The sequence below is a fragment of the Corvus kubaryi genome, unplaced genomic scaffold (assembly GCF_017639235.1).
Source record: "Corvus kubaryi isolate FWS band 111438036 unplaced genomic scaffold, C.kubaryi_AGA036_p1.0 130, whole genome shotgun sequence".
Lineage (NCBI taxonomy): Eukaryota > Metazoa > Chordata > Aves > Passeriformes > Corvidae > Corvus > Corvus kubaryi.
In genome coordinates, this window is record NW_024580665.1 from 2486594 (window position 1) to 2509698 (window position 23105).

At 38.5% G+C, this 23105-nt stretch overlaps 1 protein-coding gene across 7 annotated transcripts in view; it reads right to left on the bottom strand.

Moving 5' to 3' along the window:
- Positions 1-23105, bottom strand: part of TENM1 (teneurin transmembrane protein 1) — an 829870-nt gene that overhangs the window by 51709 nt on the left and 755056 nt on the right. For all 7 annotated transcript variants that reach the window (XM_042028501.1, XM_042028513.1, XM_042028533.1 and 4 more), the window contains 5 exons: positions 21951-22218; positions 16397-16540; positions 11538-11787; positions 10644-10664; positions 7034-7266 (listed from right to left, as the gene is read on the bottom strand). In XM_042028501.1, coding sequence (XP_041884435.1) covers positions 7034-7266; positions 10644-10664; positions 11538-11787; positions 16397-16540; positions 21951-22218 — 916 coding nt within the window. The remainder of the gene's footprint in view (positions 1-7033; positions 7267-10643; positions 10665-11537; positions 11788-16396; positions 16541-21950; positions 22219-23105) is intronic.

Sequence of the window (23105 nt, forward strand, 5' to 3'; positions counted from 1 at the left end):
ATCATCCATTATATAAAAATCAAAGATTATGCTGCAATGAAATAAAGCTACTCAGCTGTGTTGTTGAATGGATTTCAAACACTGACTACATAAGAAAACCAAGGATCTCTTAATGTTTCTAGCATTTATGTTGCTCTCCAGCCACTGCAGAAAAGCAACCTGTCTGCAAGGGAAGGACATATGCCAGTGCAATGGCATAAACAAGCCCATGTCTTCAGTATTTGCACTAAATTCCTGGTACTTCCTAATAAGCCAGTTTCTTCAAGTACCAGTGTACAGATGTTCAACAGTGACCTACTGCTTCCAGAGCTTATGACTCTACAGTAAAACAACACAACTTTACTTACTTGAAAAAATTACTTATGCATACAAGTCTTGTTGACAAATACCCTACATAAAGCATCCATTGGAAAACAATACAGATTTGCGGCTAAACTGTCCCAATTTATTCATTAGAGTTGGATTCATTAATGCTCCTGTCACATCTTACATGATGCTACATATAATCTGTACTCCAAGAGCTTATTTTTAATCCTTTTCTGACGTACAGTGTAACGCAGAATCAAATCACACACAGCACAGCAATTGTGCTTTAATCACTGAGGAACTGGGGGAGGAAACATGCACATGCTGAGGGTAATGAATTGCACTTGAGTGCAAGTGGGAACACTGCCCACCCCACGAGTGAGTAAGAAAGGTAATATTTTTTTTCAGAGATGTAGTTTGCATCAGGCTCTCAGTCTGATTCTGTTTTTCTTTTTTTAAGGAATTGTAGCACTAAATTTTATGCCCAACTGATGATGTCTTTGGGCACTGAAGGGACCTGTGACCTATTGCACAAATGACAGACTTACCCTGCTTCCGTACAGATTCCTCATTAAAAAATGATGCTTGGATAAGGACAAAATAAATCTGTGCCAGGATTTAGTTCTGTTGTTTGACTCAGAGCTGAGTATCAATCTCGCTGAGTGACATGCTTGCGCTGAAGGACTGGTTTTGGTAATATTTTAGTGGCTGGAAATGTCCTACATAGGGCTCAATTTTGTACCTGAATGTAAAACAGTAGTTTTTATGAAGATCTATCTCCAGTGGATTTACACGCAGACATTCGGGAACAATATTTGTAACATTCAGAGGTCTTTTAATCAGTACCATTTGAATTCTGTTAACTAACATTAAAAATTAACTGCTGGTAATGCTGTCAAATGTGGCGACTAAGTATTATCACTAGAAAGACTATTCAGAAGATTCTCCTTTTTATAACTGTTTTCTTCAACAAATAATAACTAGTACAGGGGCTGGGTACACCCATGATAAACACAGAAGGATGACTATAATCTCTCCTGTTATTTGCTCTCCAGAGTGGTTTTGGTTAAAGGGTTGTTTCCCTTGACAGCTCTGCCTTAGTGCACATACATACACCATAAATGCAAACAGGACTCAAAAAGCAAGCTGATTGCTTTTTGTGTAGTTATCATAGGTATAAATTCAAAATAAATATGATCATTCCGTCTAGAAATTTCAGCATTCATGGAGTTAAGCTTATAGTGCTAAAAATAGGGAATAAATATAATATAGTAAATTCCTTATTATTTTCTTTTTTTCTTTTTCACCCCATATTATATCCCACAGTTGCATTCTAAGGGAAATCCTTTTCAAATGTGTCAATAAAGAGCAGCTAGAACTATATGTTGCCCACTTCTAGAAATTCTACTTTACACTTTTTGCTCAGCCATAAACCTACAAATGAGCATTCTATATTGAAAAATTCTAATTAAACTTCTGAAGAATTTTTAAAACAACATCTACAACTACTGGTGAGGACAGATAAAAGAGAATGCCACCTTCTGCTGAAGAACAACTGTATTTAGAAGGAACTCATGATTCTCATAAACTTTTAATAGGAAGAAATGAATCAAATTGTTTAATTACCATTTTATGGTGTTAAAAGGGCAAATTACATGCCATCCATTTCTAAACTTCTAAATGTCTTCGGTGCTTTTAATTAAAGCTGCCATCTAGAAACTAAAGCAATTTTATGCAATTAGTTATTTATAAGTTACCATAATACGCCATTCAAACTATGATTCAAGTGATATGCAGTCTGTGGCCTTGTGATCTTTGTCATCTTTACTTCCTTACTGTCTCAGCTCTAGCTGCAAAATATTCAGTAGCTCTTTGTCAGTTGGAACATGACTTCAGTACTTGCGCTTGAGTGCTGTTCTCTTTAGAGGCAGATCAGTAGACTTGGAGCAAACAGCGTTTTTAACTACTGACTGTGAATGAAAATGTTCAGCTTCCAGCCTGAGACATGATGACTGGGGTCATCCTGCTGACATGGGTGAATAGAAAAGTGAATGATTTATGAATTCAGAGGAATGCTGGATGAAATTTAGGAAAAACCTGCTGTCCAAAGAATTGACAATGTTCTGCAAGTTTTCCATACTTTGGAAATCATAGGTAGCTAAAGCTAGTGAAGAGAAAAATGAATAAATTTAAATGAACCAAAAATGGCATGAGATTATTTTCTTTGCTGATTTTATGATGCATATATGACAATGATTTGAGGCTGCAAATCACTTTGGCTTGTCTATTTCTAACTTTATATATTGCTAATGAAAAATCTCACCCCATTTTATTTTCCTTTTTGAATTCTATGGAAAGGTTAAAAAGGTCTTAGGAATTTACAGAATAGCAAAGATTGCTGGAAAAATAGCATTAATCATTACCTTTGACAAAGGGGGTTTGTTGTCACAAAAGGCTATATTAGGAATTTGGTGTGCATCCTACTGAAAGTAAAAGGAATCTTCTATCTGAACAGGACCAGTCCTAAATGGGTTACTGCCCATTTGACAAATGTAAAGGTTTAATCTAAGCAGCTGTCACAACTTTATTTATTTTATAATGTATTGCTGAGGATGAGGAGCAACAAGACTGATTATTTCAGGATGCAAGCTACTGGAGTGAACACATCTTCAAAACCATGATTTTTTGAAGTAATATTCCCTTAGTAATGTAATTGCAAGCAAACTAGATAAAACTGCACTGCAGAACTGATTTTTAAATTATGCTTTCATTTGCGTTTCTATCTCATGGCCATTGGTCTGAGCGAAAAAGTTCTTTGCTATGGCTGTGGATAAGGTATTTTTGAGCATGGGATTTAAAACTTACTCTAGCCTTCTACATTTCCCTGGTGCTTTCTTTGAGGTCACTGCATCTGTAGTGAGGTCACTGCACTGCATCCAAGTACTCTGTACTCAGTGTGCAGTTGAATTCCTCGAGGCACTGACATGGCTTGCACAGACAGTGTGTGCCTGTCTTCTAGTTCTAGATGCTGGTCCAGGCGTCAAAAGCAGACACTGCAGGACCTTAAATGTTTAAATCTTTAGATTTAGTTCTTGGGCTTCCAAAAGGTGTAAATCACTTCTGATGTTTAGGTGGCGTCACTGGAGGGACGCACTGTTTTCACAGTAGTTACGTAGCTTGCATTTCCAGCAGAGCTGTCCTGTGTGAATGCTGGGCACAGACACAAGGTAATGGAAATCGGGTGTTAATCAGACACTTTTCTTACCCTGCTGCTTGGGAGACACTGGAGCTCAGCAAAAATGTGGTAACTTGATTGCCTCAAACTTTCACTGCCTCTGTCAATTATGCTTAGAAAGTCAAATCTATTTACAGGTCTAAAGCCCACTGATTTCAGAAGGGCAGGGTAGGTAAGTGTTTAATGGTGTTGATTCAAGCATTGGCTTTGCAGGGCTAAGTACAAGTCCTAGCTATTTCCACTCATTTTAGTGCTTCTTACTGCTCCAACACCCGATGACTAATCTAGTTAAAATCAGGACACGATCCCCAAGTGCCTTATCATAAATACTAATCAGATTGTTTAAAAGATAGTGCTGGCGACTAGATGTGCCATAAATAATTTTTATAAAAAACCCCTCCAAACCCACCAAACAGAATTCCCCACCCCAAAATTAAAATCTGTTACTTGGTAAAGTTTAAGTGATTGGAATTCAGTCAATGATTAATATCTTGTGTAGTTACTTCTTCATTTTCAATATCTTCTTGTGTAATAAATGTGTTCAGCTTGTCACAGATCTTATTTTATGTCCCCACCTTGTATCATTTCACATTCTGCTTAAGTACTTGGTCATCTATTACATGACTCATTAGTCTGAGATCTCTACAGAATTAAAGAAAGTTGCAGTAAAAATAATATATTGAAGTTCAGATTTCAACTACATCAGCCATGCATGTTTAAAAGCATCTTTCAAAGTCAGCTCAACATACAGTAGAACAAGATTAATGTTCACTAAGCCCCATCTCTAGTCCTTCACAGAGAATTGGGAACAGACTGAACAAGGCTACATGTGTTTGCTACCTGTACAATGAAAGTTGTGGAAAGATGAAATCAGAATTGATTAGTGCCACTTCGTGATACTTTCCTGTCTGGCATTTAATTCCTGGTCACTAGGCAAAGGCAGTCTTGTCAAACAAAGATAATGAGAAATAAACATTGATGAAAGACTTAAATAATTAGGACTCTCCTCAAACTTCCCTGCATGTTCAATGAAGTAGAAAAATAGGTATGAGTTCAGAAAAGTTAAAGCACTATTCAAAACAACTTTTATCCAGGTAAGTAAGTAAGAAAGAGAATTTGAATTTCCACCTATTAACACAGCTTTGAGGATGTTACCAAACAGGATTGAGGTTCACAAGTATTACACTGTAGATATTTCTTATCAATTCTGTAAATGGATAAACAGAGTCCTCCAGATAGCCCTAATTCAGTAACAAGCTGGTAGCAAAAATTAGTCCAACTTTTAAGATATAACTAACCAAGGTCACACAACCACTAAATTGAGTCCTTTTTCACATACTATCTTTCTATCGAGCCGGGGGGAAATTTATTTTTCATTTATAATGGGAAAAAGGAATACTCATGACAAAAATAACAAGGCAAGTGAAGTAAAAAAGCTAATAATATTCCTGCACCAGCTTAAAAAATAAATACAAATTATTCATAGAATAATGCAAGTGATTATATTTAATCATAACTTGGCAATTACTCTTCGTCTGGGACCTATTGTTGCACTGTAAAAATCTCAGAGGTACGAAACTAGAAACTATTCATTTATTTCTGTGGTCATATGCTATATAACACTGTGTGTCTGTGTGTCCAAGGATTTTTAAAGGATTTTAAATGGTTAAGAAGTTTTTGTCAAAATTTCCTGCCTCCTAGAGAAAATAGTTTTCTTTATACTGTTTGAATGTCATTTCAATAGAAATATGACATCTTCTGACTTGACAAGTGTTTCAAGAACAAGCAAAATAAGTGATCCAAAAGAATCTCTAAAACAGCATTAAAGTTTGGGAGACATCTCTGTTTCTTAATAAAGATCTATGGGTACCAGGCAAACACTTCCTTCTACTTTCCAGGGTTATTCAACCTCTTACAGTTCAGGGGAAAACAAGGACCCGTACCTATGAGGCTGTTACGACACTACACTGATCACACTCCTGGTGACCACAAACTGATGCTGCCTTTTGTTAGCCCTGTACAAAAAGGGCATGTGGCAGTCCAGACCTCCTCGAGATTAAAATAAAAAATGTAAAAAACCTGATCATTTCAACTGATGCTATTTAGAGGAGATGCATAAATCTAAAGCACCTGAGAGTCACTGCCTGAATTTGCCAATAGAAGTGTCATTGTCTGCTGACAATTTCTTTTTAATAATTGCTGGCTGCCTCAGAACTCCTGACTCCTGTTTATATTCCTCTTAATTTCTTTATGACTAGAACCTTCTGTTAAGGAAGTAAGTAGGGGTATATTTAAAGTAAACAGCATATCACAACATTTTCATCAACATATTTCCCCACTAAAAATAAGATGGAACAACTGCATTGTAATTGGATATAATCAATTGTAATCAGAAATAAAACACTGATCACTTTCAGAGTCACACTGTCCCGATAAAGGATCTGAAAACCTTTATTTCCTACTATTTTTAGAAGTGATCCATTACATTAATTAGCTGCATGAAATTAACATTTATTTGTACTTACCTCACACTTACCTTCTATCATTAAAGACATGCTAAAGTCACTCTATAATTACCATGTGTCTCTTGCTAAACCTTAAACCAGGATTATTTGCTTGTCTTAGAGGTATTTCTGCCTGGATATACATTCTAATTTCCTACTGATGTACAGCCTTCCTTTATTAGCTCACGAAAAGTAATCAAACCCCTTCCTTTGAGCCAGCTGTGAGCAGGCACGGGGGAAACACAGCATAGCACAGCCCACGCAGGGCTCTGCCTCGGGAGCTGCTGAGTACCCTTTGTTCCAGGGATTTCAGTGGGAGTTGAGGGTGATCAGCTGCTCTAGAGCACCAAATCCAGAGACTTTATCGCTGTTCTAATGCACACTGCAAGGGGATTAATTGTGGCTTTGGTGGGGATTCAAGGCTTCACATGCATTTTGCCTGTGACAATACTGGATGTACCCTGACAGGGAGGCTGCAGCAAAATGCTTATTTCATGTGCAGCAGGGGAGATGCTCATCTTTTACAAAGCGTTAAGAAAGGACAAACTAGAGTTCCAAATACATTTGATTTTGCTGGCTGATTTGAACAGTCCTGACTTACTGTGTATGAGTAAGCTCTGTTAACATTACAAGACTCACCTGATGCATAAAATCTAAAAAATGGACTTTGAAACCATGTAATTTGCTCAAGAGTTACATATAATTAAATGTTTCCACCTTGCAATTGAAAGGTAATAAAATAGGAGTGCTGTAATACAGGGAAGAGTAATCAGAGGATTCAAGCTGGAGCCTGCTGCCCATGCTGGTCCCTCATAAAGGACTGGTAGTACTGTGGACATGAGTAAGCCTCATGAAGTCATTTGGCTTAATAGCTGGTTAAATCATTGCCACAGACACATTTTTGATCCATTTGCATCGTAGTTCCTAAAAAATGGAAGGAAATGACAAATGACCAACACTAAGTACCCCAGATATGGTCTTTTCTTACCTCTTGGGCTGTTGAGTGAGGCCTCGGATGCCTTTCCGCCATCCCCACAGTGACTCTGGTCAAAAGGAAGGCACTGATCACCTGTTCCTGCCACCACGTCTGCATTTTTGGCCAGATCCTTTGTTTCAGTGAGAGATTTTGCTTTGTAGACTTTTCTGGTGTTGGTATCTGATAAGTAAAGGGATTCTGACACTGGATCAATGGCCAAGTAATATTTATGTGCAGGACTTGTACTAAAACAGAAGAGAAGAGCATTAAAGTCAACTTGTTTTTTCTTTTACATCTCTGTGGCAGCATGACAATTGTATTCTACTTATCTGAAGACATCGGCTCAGTGATCTGAGGAGGACAGAGGCATAAGTGAGAGCAGCTCAAAACACCACCAGTGTCCTGCTATAGAGCCTGACCAGTGAGTTATGGGTCAGTGAGCTGGGGCAGAGACAGGTACTGGGGGAGTTGGTCTGCCCACCAGTACCAAACCACTCAGGATAAAGCTAACTGGAGTGACTCCAGCTTAGTTATAATTATCAAAAGCAAGGTCTTTTTTCTGTATCTGATACCGCCTAGTACTCTTGGCACTGAAAACAAATCTATGAGTTGCAGCAGAGTGAATCACAGACTGTTCTGCAGGGGCACAAATACGCACTCTAGAATATTTTTATGTTTCTAAACCTTAGGAAATATGAAGGTGTGAAATATGGTGCCCTAATTCATGCCGACTCTTATTGTCAGGAGCAAGGCAGAAGGCCAAGTACTGTCAGTGCTACTAGGCATGAATTAATGCACCATAATTCATGCACTGTCACTGCCTTACTGAGATTATAAGATGTTATTTAAAAAAATATTTACATATGTTAATTAAATGGTGGGGATCATAAATTCTAATCTGAAAACTGGGCTGCATCTTATTATCCAGTAAGACTTTTAGTTTCTCTTTCAGTGCAAAGTTGATTTCCAGTTTGAAGAAATTTTTTAAGCACATGGCACACCACGCTAGTGTCCTGAGCCTGCTGAGCCTGCAGTAGAGCCTAGCTAAAAACCCAGATAGAGATCCTTTAATCACACAGTTGGTTATTGAAATGGTGCGAGAGAGGCACAGGCTGAAAGTTTAGGTGCTCAGACAATATTTTTAACAACTACCAAATTCCTCTAAGGGGGATGAGGAGATTTCTGACATGGCTGGGTTTTACATGCCCAGTTAGATTAAAAAGATTGTAAAAAAATACCCCCTCTTATTTTTTTTAAAGAGATATTTTATTAATATTGGTACAATTAACTAACACTTGCGATTGCTGCAACAAAGTTGTGAAGCGAGTTCCTCCTCTCACTTTGGCCAGTTCTGTTTGTGGTGGGCTTGACAATGCTCAGTGATATTCCCAGAGCTGGAAATGTGAGGGCAGTGGTATGATGAAAGATGAATTAGAGGATGAGCTAAAAGCAATTAATGCCAAAGAATCACCACTATAAAATTTTGTTCATTGAAAATATCAAGAACCATTTTTGCTCTCTGGATTGAGGTCAGGAGTGACTGACCACCCAAATGATGACTTTAAAAAAACCTATTTCTATGAAAAAAGTTACAAGGAGAAATCTAGATTTTAAATAAACATGTTGTTCAGTATGCAGAAATTGCAGAGAACCAGGGGTCACTCTATACTCTCCTTGTAGACACATTTTCTGTCATCCTTGCTGTTACATTTAATAGACCAGCTGTTAGAAAACTCTTCATGTTTATGCTTAAAGCCTTGCATACTAAAATGCTTAAAGAGTGCTAGTAAAAAATGGAACAATTAAAAAAAACTTGCTCTTTTTGCAGAAGATTGTAATCAGATATAAATCTGAGTTGATTTAAATTAGCCTTTTGAAAACTATATGAAGTAGACTAGGATTTAAAATTAATCTTTTCAGTACTATTCTGTACTAAATTTTTCTCTATATCTTTCTCAGAGTTTAGTTTCCATTTTTACCAGTTAAACAGCTTTGCTATATCTTATTAAAATTATGATGACAAGAAAAACAAATGGGATAAAATGTTTGTAAACAGTCAAAAATAGTATCAGTGATGTTTTTCGCTCAGTGGCTGTCAAACTCTCCCTTATTACACAGTATTTTCTTTTTACATCATAAAAAGAACTCTTTTCCCCCTGCTCTTTCAGAGGCCAGAAGTTGTGTAGAGTATTTTGAAGCCTTTTCCTGCATGGACTGTCAGGAGCCATCTTTTATCTGCTACTTCTACAGGTTTCTTTGAGCATTCTAGAAATTTCCACCATGACTATGACCTTTAGCACCTCAAGACAATGGCACACAGTGAGACTGTCAAGTAATCCCCTATCACCTCAAAGACTACATTAACTTCAAGTGATTTCCTCCAATTTTCTACAAAGTTCACTTGGACAGAATAGTGACAATTATTACTGTTATTAATAGGGCTGGGGTACTTGAATATCGTCATAACCTGATTTAACTATGGTTGAAGCTCATCTCAAACTAGTACTAGTGAACAGGTATTAAAAAAAATCTACTTCATAAAAGAAACCTCTAAATGTAAAAGCTGATTTATGTTCTGAATGCATTACAGACAAATGTAGTTTACAAAGATACTAGTCAGTTTAAAGCAAGTGGAAACAACCCTTCAGTTAAAAATGGAGACTTCCACTTACCAAGTAGGAATTATTCTTCCTTTTTAAGTTTTAATTGTAAAATCTATGAGATGTGACATAATCTGGTAAATAATTTATAGTATTCAATAGCAGTCCTGTGGCTAAAATGAGCAATTCCAACCAATACTCTCATGCTGTAAACACAGTTCAGTCCACATTCTGCTCCCTACTATGCCATGAAGTTACTGTCTTATATTGTACTAGTGCTGGTTTATTTATCTCATTTAAGTACTAGAACGCTAAGAAGTTTATTTCTACGGAGACAGGGTGCCTTGCTGTCTCTTTCTAGCATGCAACATCACTTCTGCAGCTGGACTGCTGGAACCAACTCCCTCGCCATCTGTCGCAGAAGCCGAATGTGCAATGTTCATTCCTTTAAAGAAATCCCTACATTGCAATGCTAAAATGCCAGCTGGAAAGGGGGAAAGCCACTTGCTTTGTCTTTAGCTGGAGCAGCAAGGACTGAGCTGTGACACAGCATCCTCAGTTCTGGGCTCTGCCGTGCACACTGGCAGATTTTAAAACTTGTGGTATCCTAGAACCTCTAAAGCACAGCCCACTAAAGTATAGTGTGTTTCTGCAGCTTTTTAACTATTTTTTTTGTTGCTAAAGCTCCAGTTTCCTTGGATGGCTATATCTGTGATCAGTCAAACACCATGTGAAATGGGTATGACAGCTATGAAATGCACTCTCAATGTTCCGGTTTAAACCTCTCCATCTCTTCTTGGTGATCAGCAAACTGATTTTTAGAGGAAGACTTTACTCCTTCAATGGGAACAAAACAAATCTTCTGTACTATAAACAAAGGTGAATTTGATTAACATTTGTATTTATTAACATTTATATTTATTAAATTCAGAGTGTTTCTCTATATCCAGACTTCTAACAGGACTTTTGTAAGATTGTCTCCTCGAACCTTGTTCACATATCAGTTATTACATTTTACTTACCTGTGTCTTGTGTCTCTATTCCTGGAAAGACAGATCAGTTCAGGTTTAAAAAGAAAGAAAAAGACAAGAAATGTTAGTCCTTGAAAGAACTGTGTTCTTTTCCTGACTGCTCACAGAGCTGTATCCCATCAACAAAACATTGTTTATCCTCTTACTTGGTATTTCTTTCTCTCAAACTGTTTCCTTTGCACTGCCCACACATTGCCAAGCTAATTCTGAACAATCAGCACACAGAATCATCACCAGAAATGTTAGCTAGGTGGATGTTAAGTAAGAAATTTCATGTATTAATGTCCAAAATCTTCCCTGCCTTCCCCTGTGTCCCTCAAAGGGAATGGGAAGCTGGGGTGATTACAGGCAAGTCGTTAAGGGCAGCACAAGCTCAGCCTCTGGCAGGTCTGTGGTGCCAGGTTTGCTCCTGTCTGCTTAAACTGAGCCACATCCTCTGCTGCATGAGGAACAGTGTAATTGTATTAATTGTAAGCATGGTAAGTCTACAGGCCCAGTGCTGTGACTTGACATGATACTCTGCATGTTTGCTGTGGAATTATGCAGTATTCTTCAAAAATATGCATCGTGGTATATTTTAACTTTTGGATAAAATGTATGAAAAACCTCACAGGAAGAAGAATCAGCTTTATTAATTCTTCAATTTGCAGAAACTCATTATGCAAGACCTGTTCTAAAGGCCACATAAAACATCCTATTTAACTGACGACTAAAAGTAAGTTTTCTGGTAAGTAAGTTTGATAGTTGATAACATGCATGGCCACAAAGCAACTGCATGTGGCTATTTCTTCAAGTCCCAAGGGATAAAAGTGCACCCTAGTTTTCACAGGCATATCACAGCCAGGATTATGCACATTAATCAGAGAAAGTCAGTTATTTTTTTACCTTAATTCTAATATGCCAATTGAATTTCCAGAGGGAAAGATCCTTCTGACATAATTGAAGTCCCCAATATAGACACTTCCATCAGGCCCAGAAGCGAGTGCAACTGGGGCAAAGAGTTTGCTGTTGAGGGCAAGTCCATTGCAGTTGGAGCAAGAGACACTTCTCTGGTGTCCATTGCCCATCACAGTGGAGATGACTGGAGGCTGCTGGGAAATGAACAGGTTTTCCCCATTTCCTTTGTGCAAAATTCCTAAAGGGAGGGGAGGGAAGAAAAAAGAGACAAAATAAGCCAAACGTATGGCATTTAAACTATTCTGTAGTTTAGGATTATGAAATCCTCTAGACAGCCAGATTACCAAAATAGCAACAAACATTTGATATGTTAAAGACTATCACAGGGTTCCACTAATCTTTTCCAATTTTGTTCATCCCAAGCTTCACTGTCACCATTTTGTTCAGTAGTGGCTAGTGACTATTTTAAAGCCAACATCATGAGGACAACTCACGGTTGGTTAATGCTCTAACAAATTGACTGCTAATTGCAGTGCTATCTGGTTTCTTGGGGATTACTGCTTTAATATTCATTTTATTCATAAATTTTTATTAGGTAGCAGAGGAATTTCTTAGGCAGTTTGAATATTTAATTAAAGGAGATTAATAGCAAGACTACTATGCATTTTTCACAAAAGAGCATGGAGTGGCAGTACAAAATCGATATTCAAATTTAACTGCGAGTCCTTCATGGTATATGAAAATGGGGCCAAGTGCAGCAAAGCCAAGTTAAGAGTCAAGGAGCAATTGTGAGGCACAAGTGTCTTCCCAGCATGTCTTCCACCATAAAGGCTAAAACATCTTCCCAGTGTATTCTAGCACTGCTCTGCAGCATACATTGTTGAAAGTCTTCCCACTTACCAGGTTAGTGATACCAGAACTAGTACAAAGATGTATTTTCTCAAGCTGATAGCTATAGTGTTTATTTTAAGTAACAATGTGGTAATATATTTAAGAAGCATCTTTGAAATGACATGTTGTCGCAAGAATTTGGCTATTGCTGAACAAAATATAGGTACTCTTTTAGATCCTAGTCCAAAATTTCTTATTTCCCTTGAAAAGCCCAGTACTTCATCAGAAAATTGGCACTATTAAAGGAACAAACACAAGGGAATTTACTTTCTGGAGGACTCATGCTGGGAAACGAGAATATTCTAGATACTGCAGGAAGTACATGTGGAGACATGTCTGAGTTTTCCCAAAGTACAGCAAATGTATTTATGTATTGTCTCTACCAACTTTTGTTTAAACTATTTTTTGTGGCTTTCAGGTAAATCTAAAGCTAAAATTCACCTTGGAAATTACTGAATGTTACCACAGCTATTTTGAAGAGAATTATATTTTTAAAAAATTATTTATGAACAACAGAGGATAGAATGCATAGATTTGTTTGAATAATAGCTTTGAAAAAAGCATCCTGGAAATATGCCAGTAAAATAAATGCCAATATTCTCTCTTATGCAGTGGATAAAAATACTATGAAATGAAGATGCTGGCTTTGTCTGAAATTACGATGTTAAGGTAATCTTTCAACATCCTCTTAAAAATACCAGTAAATAATTAGGGCTCTGGAGAATATGTTTTACTGTCAATAAATGTGTGTGCTTAATATCAGGCTTCCAAGCTGCTGCTTTAATTTTAGTTGATGCTGTGTTGCACTGGGGTTGAAATTACCTTAAAGCATAAAGTCTCTCTAAAACTACTCCTCCTTGCCCCAGATAAATAAAAATGGAATCAATGCACTTGCCCATCAGAAGAAAAATTTAATTCAGATAACACCCTGAAAAATTGGTTAATACCACATTCATTTGTATTCATGAGATACAGTTGTCTTTAAAAGACCTCTATGCAGGAACTAATATTTATGGTATCTGTTCTCTTCTTGATTATGAGAAATGCCCTGATGATCTTCCAAACTGACAAAAACCTTTGTACCAGAAAACATTAAACTCTAATCATGTCACAAATTAGAAGTGATCTAACATCCAAACTGGTGGGGAAAAAAAAAGTGGGAAAAGAGCAGTAGAGTAGAGCTGAGAACAGGATGTGATCCGTTGTTAACCTAACAGCCACACAGATGCAAAACTGCATACATTTGAAAAACTTGAGTTTCCAGTGACAGCCACATTGGAACAATATTTGTTATCTCACATCAATTCTGCTGGAATCAGGAATCCTTTTTTTCCCCTTTCTTTTTGTAAATCCTTACATCTGGCAGTAGAACACAGTTTTCACTTGCTAAGGTTTCTGCATGTCAATACATGTACCTCCACAGCTTACTATGAACTGCAAGTCTGAAAAATTGCATCTATTTCTTTTTACTCCGTTTATTTTGTAACTTCTCTAAAATGAGAAGCCTTCATGGGGAGGGAAAGAAGAATATCTGCCCTGGCTCTAAGCAGGAATGTGCACAGTAGTAGACTTGCTGGGAGACCAGGCTTAGTGGCTGAAGTCAGATATAAGCTCTTCAGGACTAGTAAATCAAGCAAAGTGCTTCTAGTTTTAGTTTGAAAATAAAATTGCAATTTGCAGTACAGAATGTTATATTCCAATACTGTTGCTGTACGTAATCCAGTGGCAGTGTTTCAAAATCGTGAAAGTTTCATCCTTCTAAAAAGAGCAGCTCTTCATACAGAGGAGATGCTTTAATTAAAAGTGAAAAATCTTAATATATTCATGCTCAAGAAGGCTACTCAATACTTTTCATATCAGTCATGGTGGCATGGAGATAAGTCTGAAATACATAATTCTGGTTTGAATCGTATTCTTGTCCTTATCTAAAGTCCATTTTATATATCTGAAAAAGAAGTGCAGTTCACTTGTTTTTAGGTAAGACCATAAGCACACTTGGTACTTTTATCCTTTGGGTTACCACAGTTCATTATTTGGTTTTGTTGCTTTAATATGAACCTACAGGCTGCTCTGGTAGGTGTGAACCAGCTTCTTTATATCTGCCCTTAGCTGCTTTTCTAGTTCTTGTACACGAGCCAGGTGTGGGTGCTCAAAGCCTGTAACAGTCCTGAGGAACCTCTGACACATCCCTGAGCCTGGGCTTTGTTGCCCCACTGGAGATGCTCTGACATGCAAACTGCAAACAGAAGAGACCCTGGACTTCAGCTCAGATGTGCTTATGCCCTCCCCTCCCTTCCCGTCCTGTGCCTCAGAAAGTGATGGGTAAAGATGTTTGGCAGCTTTCCCTGACTTCAGCCTTGACCCGTGTCCAGCACAGTGGGAATATGCAAGGAAGAGGAGCAAGTGTAGAAGCTGCACATTCCCCACCCACGTAGTGAGTGCAGCCCAGCTGATTTGAGAGGAGGTGGCTTGAGGCTGACAGGTCAGTGCCCTCTGGCATTCTCAGCCACGAAGCTGAGACGGGGGGAGGGGGGAAAGGAAGCAATTTGTCACCACATACCCTGTGCTCACGAGAGCAATGCCTTAGCCCGGCTTGGATTGTAATTGCATACTCTACAGAATCTCAGAACATGTTAGTGCCTATGGGGTGAATTGTAGTAGTAACCACTGCAGTTATCAGATAGTCATACAAATTGGAGTTACTGCCAGCAATTTACTCTTGAAATTAAACTATGCGAGTGGTAAATTGGCACTAAGGAGCAGACTATGGGACTCAGTTGGGGGCCCAGCTGACTGAGGTCAGATTTCTCTTTGTGTTAAATGTCAATAGCTGGCATTTAAAAGAGACAATCTATACAAACCAATACGACAGGGAATGAAAGAACTGCTGTTTAAAATGTCAAACTATTTTAAATCAAAACAGAAATCCAGATCATTTACAAACTAAATCTGACCTTTTGTATTTGGAATATTTATACTGTAGCTGTGCATTCAGCAACAGAACTTGTAAAACTTGAGAGCCATACATCTGTGCATGAATCTTCATCAGCAGAAGTTTGCAGATAGAAATAGATTCTATTGGACTGACTCTCAGCTGGAGCAAATTGAGGGAACTTTACTGAATCCAATACTCCGCTGACTTTTAAGTGCTAAAATCTGACCTCAAGTTTCTCTTTTCCTGGACAATGAGATATCTGTTTATTGGGAAAACCATATATAGTTACCATAATTTATCTACAAGTATTGTTTTAGTAATTTAGTCTCACTAGTTCCCGATCACAGATGTTCACGGAGGAAAAGAAACCTGGTATAAAATAAAAGCAATGGGAAAAAATATTCAAGCCTCCATGCTTGAAGAATCTCTCTGCAGGGTTAATGTTATGACACCAAAAGCATTTACAGGTTTTTACTAATGCTTTGAAATGTGTTGGATTGCTGGTACTGAGGAGTGACTTACTGTGCTTCTCCACAGAGTGGGCAGCCACAAAAGCTGCTGCACACTGGACTGGCAGCGTGGGTTTGGAAGTGCTGGTCTGTGATCAAGCAGGGTTTGTCTGCCTGGAGCTGTGTTGCTATGAACTGATGGCAGTCATAGGATGAATTAGGGGTGTAGACACTTCACTGAGAATATAACACACTACAGACTGACCTGAAATGTGCCACTTCTATACCAGCTGTGTGAGAATGAACCCAAATTAGTCTGCCCTTTTCCCATCCAAACGACCACAATGTGTTTGCAATCACAAGAGTCAGTGATATTAATGTCTAAACCCTGGGAGCGAGAACATTAAAAATATCCTTTCAGATGGCATTTACAGTTCAGCTCTCAATAAATGAGGGTGCATATTCAAAGAGGATTACACATTAGGAAGTGTAACACTTAAAATCTTAACAATTAATTCCTTTAAAATTTGTACTCTCCTTCTGCGTGGGCAGTTAATAAAGGAGGGACTTACCACTTTGTGGATTTAATACATGGTGTTTGTTTATCGACCAGCCACCCAGATTTGAAGCATCCATTTCAAAGCCTTGAAGGATTACTGTTCTCTTCTCCCATAGAATAAAATCAGGACATGTTTCATATTCATATCCCACCGACACTGGAAACAAATAATTAAAGATCTCTCAGTCTCTTTTTCTCTGTGAACTGCTAGGCAGTTTTTCATTCCAGTTTTTGATATTCATCTGTTAAGTAATGATGCCACTAATTTTCCTCTGCCTGATTGCTATTGTTGAATGGTATTTTTTTGAAAAAAGGGTTTTAAGAGATTAGTATGTTTTTACAACTATAGTAACTACTGCTTCAAAGCAGAAAATTGTCTGTGATATCAGTTGTGGATTTCATAAGATTATAAATCTCCTCCAATGACTCCTGACTTGATTGTTTATTGCATTTCTGCTAATTACCTGAAAACGAGCTTAAATAGAAAAGAATCCATGCTAAAACAAATTGGTTTTGTTTGCTGACTGTAAAAATTATAGTTAGGCAGAAATGGATTGACAAGCTTAACATTTATAGAATTACACATTTATCTTAACAGGCTTGCACATTACCAAAATACCCAATGAAAAATCTTGAATTACCCTAAGGATGGTGGGTCTTGGGGAACTCAAATTGATTAAAACCCTTTTCCTTTAGTACTTCCATAAAACAAAACAAAAATTCAAAAGTTTTGATATCTCTAATATACCAACCTTTCAAGAAAAATTGTTTATCTCTACTAGATTTCAGTGAAACTCATCATAAAGGAAGAATATTATTTTTAAACCAAATTCCATAATTTGACCTAGGAAATATTGAAATAGTTCAATCTTTCCAAAACAAAAATGTTTCAAAAATATTTTAAGATACAAAATTAAAAAAATATGAAACATTTTTAATAGTTTCTTTTCACTTTTTCTATGTAACAGCTTTAGGTATATTTTACTTCAACCATAAAGAGTTTTAATACCACCTAAATTCCATTATGGTATACAATAAAAATATTTTGACCAGGTCTAACAGGGAGCATTTGTGTTTAAGATAAATGTTTTATGACAAACTGAAAGCTGTTCCTTACAGTAACAGCTTCACTATTTTAGCAGAAAGAGCCTGTTTTTGCAGCTAAACTCTGACTTGTAAAAATCCCATCTCCTTAAGTACTGTAAATACTGTATGTTTCCAACATTACAGGTTTCAGTTTGAGGGTCCAGCAGCCACTTTGTCCAATTCTTCTGTTACAGGAGCTCTTACAACCAACACCAGCAAGGCTTCTGGGTACCGCCCTGAGGCGAGAGACCAAATAAGGCCATGGAACTTCCAGAACAGCCACATCCTGTGCTGGGATGAGTCACAAAGGTTCAGTAACCGAACACATTATTTTCTAGGTGTTAATGCAGAGAGAAGATAAAGGGCAGATTTTTCCTGTGAAGCAACCTCACATTTGCCACCTACACATTAACATCTTCTGTCCAGTCATGCGCTTAACACGTTCAATCCCAGGTTAGCTGTGCGTGCTTGAAAAGAGCAAAAGCCTGAAATGCAGCCCCTCAGCCTGGCTCAGTGACTCGTTAGGGACCCACAGGACCGATCATCAACTGCTGGGAGGGACCGTGCTGAGAGCTGGGTGAGGGAGGCATAACAATTGAGAGCATCTGGAATCCAGGCCCACGGATCCATTGGAGCATCTTTACCAGGGCTGGAGCTAACTCCATATAGTGTCAGTATTCCCTGCCTACAGCTGATGTTTCTGAGCAGCCAAATAAGCTCCAGAGGTTATCACCCCCTTTCCTACAAGTTCACTGTTCCCTGCTCTCACAGTTACTGTGCATGGCTGTCTTTTTGTCCTCTCTCATCAGTGAGAGACATATGGACACACTTCGTGTGCATCTACAACCAGGCTTCTATGCAAACTTACCCATATTCATGAAAGACACCTATGCTCCAAAAGGAAGTATCTGTGTGATCTTAAAGTGGGTCTCCTGAGCCATCTAACTGGAAGTCCTGCTGTACCACCCATGAAAGTTTCCTATCAGTCATTTTGCATGCCAAGTAACCAAGGCAAAACATCATACTGGTAAAGTCAACAGGATGATTACAGTGCCACTTGAGAAGTATTTTGTTAGGGGCAGGTTTTGAAAAATGTAAGTGAAATTAAAATCTCTGCCAGCTTACCCTCATTGTGGGGTGTTACTTTCTGATCCAATTAATTTGTAGCACTTTTTTGAGGTGACTGAGATTTCACTGTATGAATGTGAACTTCAGTGACTGGTTTTAGACATTAAGTCAGCAAGTACAGTTCTCTGCAGTCTCAAAATGGATTTCGAAAGACTTACTGATCATCTGTACAAAAACCCAATTCTTTTCATACCACTATTGAGAAGGGTAATTGGTACCAGACCTATAGTATAAGGACTGTTGCCAAAATACAGGTAAGAAATAAAAGACACAATTAACCAGGAAAGTAACCTCTATTTCAAGCTCCTCTGAGATATTTGTACTTATCTGCATCCATCTTCTTTGAACAATGAATAAAATGTACTCAACCACAGCACCTGGTAGGGCTGTTGGAGAGCTGGTTTACGCTCAACCCCAAGAGGGATCATCCTTGCAGACCCCTCAGTGCTGCTATGTGGGACGCAGAGCCTTGCAGGAGTCTGTATGGAGGTACACAGGAGCATATATCGAGGATTTGACTGAAATCATTTTCTTGTGTTAGATTACAAGGGGACATAGACTTTACCCCCAAGCTTTTGTGTGTCAATATCCACATGATGCTTCTTTACTCAGAACAAAAAAATGCTGCTTTGTCATCTCAGTTGTTACTCTGAGAAAATGGCCTCTTGTGAGGAGCTTGGGGACTGGACACATGCCAGCAAACATTTCTTCAACAAGTTTAAACAGAACCATTTGCATGTGGAAATATGCTCAGAAAGTCTTGTTTTCTGTAGCTGGTTATGTGATCAGTGCTGTCAATAACCCTGAAGAAAAATATAGATGTTTATAGTATTTAGAAAACCAAAAGCAGATGGTTATAATCCTGAGTTCCAGGACTTCAATCTGCTCCAATTTAATTTAATTTAAATGAAAACTGAACAGAATGCATTACTAAATATTGGTAATATACTGGCAGAGGAAATTATTTTGACAAAAATTCATATAATGGATGCAGATAAAGGTCTATGAGTAACTACAGTGTGTCAAATTAAATAAAGCTTTATTGGAATCTAACAAAGCATGCTAGTAATGCACTTAAAATATCAAGATTTTTGCTTCTATTTTGAAAGAAGCATAATTAACCTAAACTTTATGGAAAAGAATTTAAAAAATTAAGCACCAATTAAATAATTTAAAAGTTGTTATCCAGCACTATTGTGTAAGCTTTATTCATATTTAAACACATTAAACTCATCTACTCCTAATTTGGGAAACTAACTACAGTATCATTTCATGAGATGTTATGTATTGGAATTAAAATGTTCTAAAGTCTGGATATGTACTGGACTTCACAATCATTAGAGGACTCTTAAATGACGCAGTGGGAGCAGGGTAGTCAACTGCTCCCTCTCCAATGTGTAAGTGACAGCCTCTGGACACAGGGCACAGGTAGCTGTGCTGAGGAAAGCCCCAGGTGGCACCTGTGACCCACCTGGTCCTGCCTGATCACCCATAGGAGTGCTCAAGGTCAAGCTGGAGCATTTTTTTATTTCTGGATTTGCACAAATATCTGCCAACAACTAACTTAATACCTTCCCTCACCGCAAAAACAAACAGGAACTGGTATCAGCAACAGGACAAGGCTGGATCTGCCCCTTCACAGGCTCTCCTGTATCTCAAGAGGCTTAGAAGGGCACTGCTGCTCCTTGCCACACATCACACCTGGGGTGTTCAGAACCCTGGTGTCAGTGCCAGCACTTGACTGACCCCAGCAAAAAGTTGCCCACCCTTTTGCAGATGTGAGCCAGAAGTGGAAGATCAGATCCAGACAGGGGAGATGATGCAGCAGTTCTGGAGACCTTGCACCAAGGGTGGAGTCTGGGTTTTTTTAGGCCAATGCAATGTGTGAGCTACAGTTGGAATGAGAAGACCTGAGCTTCTGCATGAGCATTCATAGCAGATCAGGAAACTAATGAAGCCAAAAATGTATCACTGATTTCTTGGTTGCTTCAGTTTTCAGCTGAATTTGTTCCTGATCTGGCTCATTTCATGATCAAATGAATGTGAGTGGTGGCTCATGGGTAAGGAGAGAACGTGGCAATGTCCCTGCAGGCAGCAGCCCCTGTTGTGTGTGTTGAAGGAGACAGTAGGACCACAGCTCTGGGAAAAGCTTCTTGTCTGACATTTTCCTTCGCATACTGCATTACGTAATCATACTCCACATTTTGGTCTCATAACCCATCATGGAAATCCATGTCTGTCTATGCTTGCATCATTCTCAGGGAAGAAATGACCAGGAAAATGGTATAATCCTCCTTTTCCCCACTGCCTCCCCACGCAGCCACCTCCCAGACCATCTGTCTGGGAGCACACAGGAACAGCGTCACGCACCAGAGGCTCTGGGAGCTGCAGAGCCTGGCAGGCACCTTTTGGCTCTGCACAGGCCACTCTCCAGGCACTCTCCCTGCATGGACAACACAAGAGATCCTGAAGGAAGCTCCTGGCTGCCCCTCAGAACAGTAGTTTCATATATGGAATGAGGCATATTCCTTGCAAGGGTGCACTGCTCTGTATTGCCCTTGCTACTCTTGCCTTATAGCCTGATCTGCCAGTGCTGCTGGTGATAATTGCCTTGACATAAAAAGCACACAGAACTGCTATGGAAGCGAATGGGGTTGATTCACAATACCAAGCTTTGCTTGTAAAGTAAATAATTCTAATACAAAGCATCTATTAGTCCATTAAGCAACATAACATCAAAATTAAATTACAAAATAGAAAGCCCTTAAAAAAATCAGGAAATTAATGAAAATAAAGATGCTGGCTAAATAAAATGTATTTGCACAGCCAGAATTTCTGTAGCAATTCTCAGAATAACCTTTGCTGCTTGCCGAACAAAGCCTATGAAACATGCTGATTTGTAGATAAACATCTTTAAACAACAAATCAATTAGTTTTAACTGTTGGAGACATGAAATGTAGTAAGAAAGGATGCCCAAAACTTAGAATTTTGTAAATCCTAAGCGGAAATGACATTTTAAATGTCACAGCCAAAAAATGACAGAAACAATGACACACCAAAGGTCATATTCAAAGTAACATTCAAAAACAGAGACAGCTGAATATAATGCCGTTAGTACATAACCATTCTCTGAGGGAAAACGGAATTTTCAAATTGATTAAATTAGAAAGATGACATTGGAAGAACAAGAAAATAAATGTTCTTAGGAAATCATACAAGTCACTTCAGTGACTTCAGCTAAAGAGGCATTTGATTTAAAAGAATGTAGGAGCAGCAAAAAAATTTATTTGCCATATTTTCCTGGCTTGATGTGTGTGAGTGCTTCTGCTTACATCAAGGTGATTCTACATACCCATTGCCTCAGCCAGACCAGAAACCTTCTGTCCATATATATCTGTCTTATTCCAGGCGAATGTGTACACCAAATTGGCTGCAGCAGGAAACCATTTCTGAAGCAGACGACCTTCAACAGCAACTATCAGATGGACTTTTGCCATTCCAGAAGGGATGGTTGTGTGTGTCAAAATAATGCGCAGCAAAGTTTTATACCCCGGTGTCCGACTACTGAGATAACTGAGCTTCACAAAACTTGAAGGAATTGCAATTTCCTCTTGGACCACCTTGGAAAAAAACCACATCATTATATCTATAGCCAAGAAAAATGCAAAATTATAATAGTAAGAGCAGGTAATTATTTTACATTTCACAATTATGATGTGAACACGGCACCACTGAAACAACTGGGTTTATTTCAGCAATGCAGTACTTGGGCACATGACAAAACTTCCAACATCAGACACGGCTTGGTTAACTTACTGGATGGCAGGCTGTCTGTTTGATAAAGAGCCTCTTCCTCTGATGCTTTACTCATGTCTACTGGGGAGCAAATACTGCATCTGTGAACATATTCTTACATACAAGCTGCACAGCTTTACCTTGTCTTTACTACTTGGTTTACTTAACAAGTGTTCTTAACTGGAATACAATTAAAATTTTTTAAAATATACACACATCTTCAATCACATACATTGTATGTGAAGATGCTATCCTACTTTGGAGGCAATAACTTTAGCTTGGAGAGTGCTAAGAAAGAAAATAAACCTTCCTGCTAAACCATCTGTGCAGTTAGGCCAAGCTCCAGCAAGAAGGGGCATGGCGTACGAAGGAGCAGCATTAGGACCCTAACAAGCTAACTGGGGACACACAGCAGTGAGGATGAAACAGGCTGAGCATCAGAGTCATCTCGCTCACAGGTAAGACCCCAGGGAGTGCAAGTGAACTCAAATCCCAGGGCCCTGCTGTCAGTACTGCTGTCTGAAGCACTTGGATTAAAGCTAGCTTGGACATGCCCACTGCGGGGTGGTATCAATTCCCACTGCAATGGAGATAGGCCCTCAGCAAGTAGAAGGATTGCAAAGGCTGTGAGCTTGTCAGGAGAAAAAAGAAATTTGGCCTTGACCTTTTGAATGATGTGGGCCTTGGAGCTACAAAAAGGGATTTAGCTCTT